We start from the raw sequence: 7,836 nt of genomic DNA, 5'->3' as shown, positions 1-7,836 counted from the left end.
GGTTGATTTTCAAGTCAAATGGGCTCCTCTACATTTGCTTACGAGCGACATGCATCAAAGAAGCGCACAAAAAAACAGTGGCCAGGAAGGCAAGTCCAACTCGGCGCATATCAGCCTCATGTTCTGCTTACCCGAAGCTTTATCCCCGTATATCGTTTCGATTTCTTTAAGGACAGAAATATATATTTTGTGCGTTATCCACATGGACCAATTCCACAAACATCCATCACCTGAAAGAAAGAAAGAAAAAGAAAAAAACAGAAAAATGACCCTCTTCTTCTTCGTCTGCCTCTCCTGAACTCAATAACAGAGCAGATGCCCCAAATGGGTTGCAAGATCAATGCCTCGAGCTCACCGGTTCTGTGCAAACTCCCAACAATGAGAGCAAGAGTCGCTCCAAAATCCATCTCCTTCATTTCTTCTTCCTACGCTAAAGATGATGGAGAACTCGCTTCAACAGCCACAACCAGTCAAGTCCAACTCTCAAGGCCTAATGCTTACAAGGTAGACTTCAAGACCCTTGGGGCTTGCAAGCTCGGCATCGCCAGATATCCCGATTTCGAGTACAATCCTCAGGGAGGTAACGGAAGTGGGCACGGTTCAGTGGCTTCGAACGGCGATCCGACTGGAGAAATATCGGTGTCTTTTGACGTCGACACGCTTTATGTCCCGCCATTGACGAGCGCGACTACTAAAATCTTGGGATTGCCGCTGCCGCCTTTCCTGAAGATAGACATAGTTCCGCAGCTGTTTGAAGGCAGGATTTGCCAAGAATCTGGCAAGGTAAAAAAATCTCAGTAAACTAGACAAATGATGAATATCGAAGATCTCATCAGTTCGAACTTCAAATCGTAATCTTGTACTTGCAGGTCGATCTTCAATTCAAGGCTAAGTTTTGCTTCTCAGTCGGGAGCCTTTACAGAGCTCCGCCGCTGATCGTGGAGACCGTGCTGACGTCGGAGGAATCGAAGGGGACCATGAGATGCGGCCGAGGAGAGAGACTGGATGAGGAAGGGAATTGCAGATTGGTGGGAGTGGCAAGTGTTGATCCCATTGATGACTTCTTGATGAACACGTTCCTAGGGCTTCCTACCGAGTGCCTTGCCAGCCTCAATGCTGTCATATCCCTCTCTAGTTTATCATAGGGACATTTGCTTTTGTAATGTCAATAACATGTTCATTTGCTGCACAAACATTAGTGTTCACGTCTATTGAGAGAGAGTACTACATAGTTTGTACATTGTAGCAGTAAATTGGCTACGAAACTCATCTAGGTACGTAATACCGTGTGAACGCAACATATGACTCCATTTATGATATGAATCTTTGCTAAGTTGTCACAATCCTACAAGCCTTCAATATCTTCCTTAAGGGTTGGCTCTATTCATCACCAACAAGCGATTCACATCATATATTAGGGAAAAGAACGAGAGGTGGAACGCATTTTGGCCGTAGATAAGCATGTAATGCTAAGATAGGAATCTTAAAAATCTTCCAAAATCTCTTAATAAGTAGAAAGTCAAAAGAATAGGAGCGTAAATGATCGAGACATTCACGAGTCGGCTTTCGCTCCGAATTCGACAGGCTGTTCAAGTCACGTTCCATTTAATAACATCTTGTTTTTGCCTAGCTTAACAAAAGATCTTAACGTGTCTAGACTAAATCCGTCTACCGGTTCGATCAAAGACAGGTCATCATCCAAGGTAAAAAAATTTAACAGCACTTCAACCCTACTCCCTCTTTTTAATGTTCTACAACACCATTGTAAAATGGGAAAGTGGGTTTTATAATACATTTTCAATAGTGGTCAATCCATACAGACTTGGGGGGTAAACACAAAGAAGCCATGGTGATAAACATCTGAGATCAGCTCCCTCTCTGGAGGTCTTGCTCTGCTCTTCTCCACTTCCTTAGCTCTCTCTTGTTCTGCTTCCTTCACAAATCTTTCAATCTGATCGTTTTCCGATGGAACCCAGTACGTGATTTGACCAGATGAGTCCCCCTCGCGCGCTCTTGCTCTCCGTCGCGCTCTTCTCCCTCGTCGCCGGCCTCGACGCCAGCGCCGGCGACGCGGATCCGGTTTACAGGTGGCTTTCTTCTTCTTCTTCTTCTGCCGGTTGGGTTTGTGTTCGTTTCGCTCAATTGTTGTTCTGTTCGGGATCGTTTACGGATCTGCTGGATAAGGTGCCTTCTGGTTGGTGATTCGCTTGTGTCCTGTGGATGGTGTTTGGTTATGTTGTGGTGCGGATTCGCTCTTTTGTTTGAGGAGCTGGATTTGTCGATGCAGTGTTGCTCGTTTGTGATTGAGTTTAGAAAGAAATAAGACCAAGATCGGTGCGTCTAACTAGAAAAGAAGATAGAAAAAGATGAAAGCTTTCTTTTGAATTCTGTGTTGTTAGCCATCTGGTGGTTTGTGGAGGTTTAGGAGATGCAAGTCGAAGTATGACATTTAAGAAGCCGTGCGCTTTGGCATATTTGCCGATGGTATACATTCTTTTGATTATAACGGTGGGAATATATGGAAGAGGTCGGGGCTGGAAATTATGTGTGTCTGTTCTAAGTTTTTTATGCGTGTCCGTGTGTGCATCTCATTCTCTGCTTGTCTATGTGAGTTACTTCTCCCTCCTTATTTGTTGTTAAGAGATAACGGGGCTGTATTTGTAACAAATCACGGGTACGTTGATTGATGTGCAAAGATAAGGAGTCTAAGGACGTTGTTAAAATGTTAAATGAAACGAGATGCATCTTCATTCTCTTTGTATTTAGTTCCCCTTTGCTTGGCTTTTCTTTTTCTTTTTTTAAATTCCAATTATGACTAGAATAAAGGTCCATCTTTGCTGAATGCAACTATTCCAGGAAGAGCTGATTGAACTTTTGTGTTGCTTCTGCTCTTTGCTTGTTTTCTTTTTTGGATTCGAAGTCGATAAGAAGTAGAAAGAAAAGTCCTTTCCCTGAAAGATTTTTCGTTTTTTCTTTGAATGGCTGTAGAGTTGTTCTTGTAAGTTGGCCTATCTACTTGCTGGTTTGAAATAAGTTCAATCTGGAAGGTTGCTCTTTGATTGGAATACTTTCCATTTCATCATGGCTAGTCTTGATGTTTTGCCAGGTCTTGCGTAGAAAACTGTGAAAGCTCGGGGTGTGTGGGAGACCAGTGCTTCCAACATTGTAAATTTTCATCTGATGGGAAACCTATTGATGGTCCATGGTATTTGCAAGAACCCCTTTACCTTAGATGGAAACATTGGGACTGCCAGAGTGATTGCCGATATCATTGTATGCTTGTGAGAGAAGAGGAAAGACAGAAACTTGGCCACAAACCTGTTAAATATCATGGGAAATGGCCGTTCAAGCGTGTCTATGGATTTCAGGTTTCCACATTTAATTTGTTTTCTAGCATTATCAAACTATGATGTGTGTATCTGATGATATTTGATAGCATATATGCTCAACATGCATCTAAACTGATTTTCTTCCATCATCAGGAACCTGTCTCTGTTGCTTTTTCTGCGCTTAATCTTGCAATGCACTTTCATGGGTGGCTATCCTTCTTCGTCCTTTTGTACTACAAGTTACCCCTGAGACCAGATAAGAGAACTTACTATGAATATACGAGCTTGTGGCATGTGTATGGTTTCTTGTCCATGAATTCCTGGTTCTGGAGTGCTGTATTTCACAGTCGGTAAGTATTGCCAAACATATGCTTTTCATTTTGGTCAAATTTTGTATCATCGAGTGCCACCTCTTGTATCATGATTTTAGTATCTGCCTTAATGAGTGGAAATTGGCTAATAAATTCCCTGCATAGCATTAGAGCGCTAACTGTGTTCGGCTGTCATTCTTACATGAAAAAACGTCTTAACACTAGCCATCATGCATCAGTTAGATTGAACATTATGCAGTACTGTTTGGGAATAGATGCCTATTCCTGAATTGTAAATGCGATGAAAGAACCACCAGTTTGTTACATGATGTGACCACTAATTTGGCATTTCATTTCTTTCTACATGTCGATGTGGCAATTAGTTATCACACCATACTTAAGAACTTTAAACATAGGAAACAGCCTTTGATCTCAACAACTCTGCTTCCAATAGCCTCTCCAATTTGAATATAAATAGAGATAAACGAAGCAAGAGTGCATCTGAATAGGTGAGCAGAATTATCAACAGGTCAGAGAAACTGAACTGGATAGATCAATGCAACCAGGAAATAGGTTCGATCTTCATTCAGTTTGTATTTAGAGTCGAGTACTTCATAATAAAGCTTACTTTGTGTATCGGGATATAATAGTGGAAATGCATCATAATAGAACTTTTATGACACTCGAGGCTGGTAGTTCAATTTGACTTTTGTTTTTTGTTCCTGTCGGCATTCATCTCTTACGTGAGGGATGATAATGTCAAATCTGCTGCATCTCCCTTACAATTGATTGTAAAAGACCTATATCTGCTTATCCTGTTATGTTTCATGCCTTCTTGATGTTCTTTAATGTACTTACTTTCACAGAGATGTGGACTTCACAGAAAAGCTGGATTATTCATCTGCTGTTGCATTACTCGGGTTTTCTCTCATATTGGCAATACTGAGATCAATTAACGTGAGAGATGAGGCTGCTAGGGTCATGGTTGCAGCTCCTCTTATTGCATTTGTGACCACACATATCTTATATCTCAACTTCTATAAGCTTGATTATGGTAAATACTTTCATTCATGCACCCATTATTTCTACGGTTGTTAAGAATGCCCTTCAAGATTGTGTTGGCGCTCCGATGTCTTGTAAATCCATGTTGTTCCTTAATGCCATGAATTTGAATGCTTGAGGGCCATGCTTTGATGTTCTTATTATCAGATTTGTGCTAGCCACAAGGGTTTTTTACCCTCGAGATAGATATTCATTAATGCCTAGTGCAGTTTCAAGAAATGCTTGACCTGGAATTATTGACATGAGGTCGGGAGTACTATGTGAGTCTCTGATTGGCAATATTCAGATGCTCATCCCTAGGTTTTTTGGGGGGGATCGGTTTGCTTGCAAAAACTGTGGTCTTGTATATATGATCTCCAGACCTAGATAAATGATAGTCAGCGGTCTTCACGAATAGTTTTATGTGTTTGTCACAAAGTTAGTGGTCATCATGGGTTAACCGATAGACAACTTAAGATTGGTTTTGAATCGGGTTTTATAAATGGCGACACCAACAATATTAGAAAACATGTATCAAAATAGTTGCTGAAAGTTCCAAAATGAATAAACAGATGTGTGCAGCAATCAACCTACCGATCTATTTAGTCACATAATGGCTTGAATCCTTGTCTTGCTTGATATTGCGAGTCTTCTACCAGAAATGGTCTTAAATATCGCTCTGTTGCAGGTCTGAACATGAAAGTCTGCGTGGTGATGGGCATAGCTCAACTTCTTCTATGGGCGGTATGGGCTGGTGTCACTCGGCATCCATCGCGTTGGAAATTGTGGGTGGTGGTCGTGGGTGGAGCTGCAGCTATGCTGTTGGAGATTTACGACTTCCCACCCTACCAGGGACTTGTAGATGCCCATGCTCTCTGGCATGCCACTACCATTCCTTTGACATATTTATGGTGGAGCTTTATTAGAGATGATGCCGACTTTAGGACATCAACCATCCTCAAGAAGAAGAAATAGACACTTCCACAGAAAACATGATTTATCAGATCATGAATCTGGAACGGCAGACATCGCTCCCCCTCAGTTAAGTCTTCACGCATGACAGTTCTCACCAGCATTCCCTTTGTTTGCTTCTCGTTTGACGAGAACTTGGTCAATGCGATATGTGATATGCTTGTAATGGCACTGATCTTTGTGTTCTATTTTACCCTCCACCAGAAGAAACCTACCAGATGAGAATTTTGATCTAGGTAGCTTAAAATTCAACTGTAGATTTGTTTTGCTTCTGTCATCAAGGATATAAGATTCAGACTGTGCTTCCAAGGTTGTGATCCACATCTCATGAACCACTTATGATGCAACTTGCTTCTTGGACTGCACGCACCTGTTCCGATGTTTGTTGAAGATTGTTTGGAGCAGTAAAGAAAACATTTAAATTCGGGTCATGAAAATTCTCTTTGATTTGATATCATTGTGAGGAATCACTGCTTATACTGAGCCAAAATGCAACTAGTTATAACGAAGAAGAAAAATGCTCGATGTTTAGTGACTAGTCTTAAAACTTTTGATGCATTCATCAGCTACCATCGTTCTTGGAACCAAATTTCATGTCACCGGTCGTGGTCAACATGAGAAAGTGGGATCGCAAATGACACTTGACAAAGTTGTCTGTCTAGATTTGGGCAAGAGGTGGGCTGGACTGTAGGGCTTGACCTCTACCCCTTTTTATTATAAGTTGCTTGATAACTCATAAGCTGGAGGAAATTGTTATTAGCTTACATCACCAACAACAGTTGTAAAAGCTTTTATTTATTAAATGCAACACAATCTTTTAAGGACAAATGATGTTTTTCGTTGCCGTTAAGAACTCAAGTTGCTATTCAAATAACCAAAGTGCCCTAAAAATAGTGCCGTCAGAATGAATCGGATAAAAAATGGTCCAATCCAAATTGACCCATTATATTTGCATTGACATATTTTTATGCAATATAATTTTAATGATTCATACTTGACTTGGACCCAACCAATACTTTACCTTACTCAGGCTATAATTTTTAGTAATTTTTTCTCCTTAAATTGTTGCCTTTGAAGAATGGGTGTCTTCATGGACCAATTCTTCAAGTCGATATGGGAGCTTGGGTGCCCAGGATGGTTTGTTGGCTCAGATTTCGCGTGGCACATGAGCAATGTGGAGACATAGAACACTTGCTTGGACAGTTCAGGCTGAGAGTAGGTCCATCTGTTTTAACCCCTATTGGCATTTTTATATTTGTACTGACCTATATTCAACTTGACTTATATCCATGCCAACTTAATAAACTCGTCCCGACCCCTTCACTAGAATCAATTGGCACGTGTTTATATTAATTTTGTAAGACTAAATTCAATGATATCTGTTTAGTTGATGAAATTGGCAATCGCCTTGCTAGGGGCGGGCAAGGCTTGCCCTCACCAGTGGCCGATGGGGGTGAGCTTCGTTAGAGGCCGGCGAGGTCGACCTCACCAGCCCTCGCCTCTGGCTGATTGTCGAGGCACAGCGACCGGCTACAGAAAGAAGGGAAGAAAGAAAAAGAAAAAATTCGGAAAAAATTAAAATATTATGAAATATTGTCCGAGTCAGCACCAATTGTGCCATGTAGGATGGCTAACATTAATGTCAGTGATTTTTTGCCAAAATTAGCAGAACTGACTCAATTGGGAAAACGTGCAAATGTTTAGAAATCGATTGACACAATTAAAAGGTTTAGGATTGAAATGATAAAAACGCAATATGTTTAGAATTTTTAGGACAATTTTCCCATTGAAATGAGAAGTTGAATATGGAAACCGTTCCATATTGGCCAAAGATAGGATTGGAAGAGCAAGTTGTTGCTTGATAAACTGCGAGTGGAAGTTTCAAGCTAATTGTGCTCTGCAAGGTGTATCATTGGGAATGATTTAGGATTTTCGGCGACACAATGGGCATGATTTATGAATTTTTATGGTTTTAATTAAAAATATAAATAATGTTTCTAAAGAAGGTAATGCGATTGAACGAAAGTCTTGCTTCAGACAGCCCAAATTGTAACAAGATTAATATGTTGGACAATTTCTGATCGCCGACCTTTTTTTTTTTTGGTCAGAATCGCTGACTTTGTATGCTTATCATTTTTGCCATGTTTCTTTTGCCAAAATCGAAGAAGAGCAAAGAATAGAGT

The 7,836-nt window shown here is 40.7% G+C and overlaps 2 protein-coding genes across 3 annotated transcripts; both read left to right on the top strand.

The window, feature by feature from the left end:
• Positions 1–315: 315 nt before the first annotated feature.
• LOC115683133 (uncharacterized) lies at positions 316–1,333 on the top strand. The gene is made up of 2 exons (XM_030607562.2): positions 316–783; positions 870–1,333. The coding sequence occupies exons 1-2, from the start codon at positions 316–318 to the stop codon at positions 1,143–1,145; spliced, it is 744 nt and encodes a 247-aa protein (XP_030463422.2). The 3' UTR covers positions 1,146–1,333.
• A 395-nt stretch (positions 1,334–1,728) lies between these two features.
• LOC115683132 (uncharacterized) lies at positions 1,729–5,962 on the top strand. Of its 2 annotated transcripts, XM_056304106.1 has the most exons (6): positions 1,729–1,884; positions 1,977–2,087; positions 3,107–3,368; positions 3,483–3,679; positions 4,507–4,694; positions 5,370–5,962. In XM_056304106.1, exons 2-6 carry the CDS (start codon positions 1,993–1,995, stop codon positions 5,654–5,656), a joined length of 1,029 nt encoding a protein of 342 aa, XP_056160081.1. In that variant the 5' UTR covers positions 1,729–1,884; positions 1,977–1,992; the 3' UTR covers positions 5,657–5,962. The 2 variants fall into 2 exon arrangements, with proteins under 2 accessions (XP_056160081.1, XP_030463421.2); XM_030607561.2 differs by having other exon boundaries at positions 1,822–2,087.
• Positions 5,963–7,836: the final 1,874 nt, after the last annotated feature.

This window comes from Syzygium oleosum, unplaced genomic scaffold (genome assembly GCF_021117445.2).
Source record: "Syzygium oleosum isolate NSW1041296 unplaced genomic scaffold, Sole_v2.1 Sole_v2.31, whole genome shotgun sequence".
Taxonomy (NCBI): Eukaryota; Viridiplantae; Streptophyta; class Magnoliopsida; order Myrtales; family Myrtaceae; genus Syzygium; species Syzygium oleosum.
Note: the sequence above shows the minus strand (reverse complement) of the source record. Positions and strands in the feature narration are given on the sequence as shown.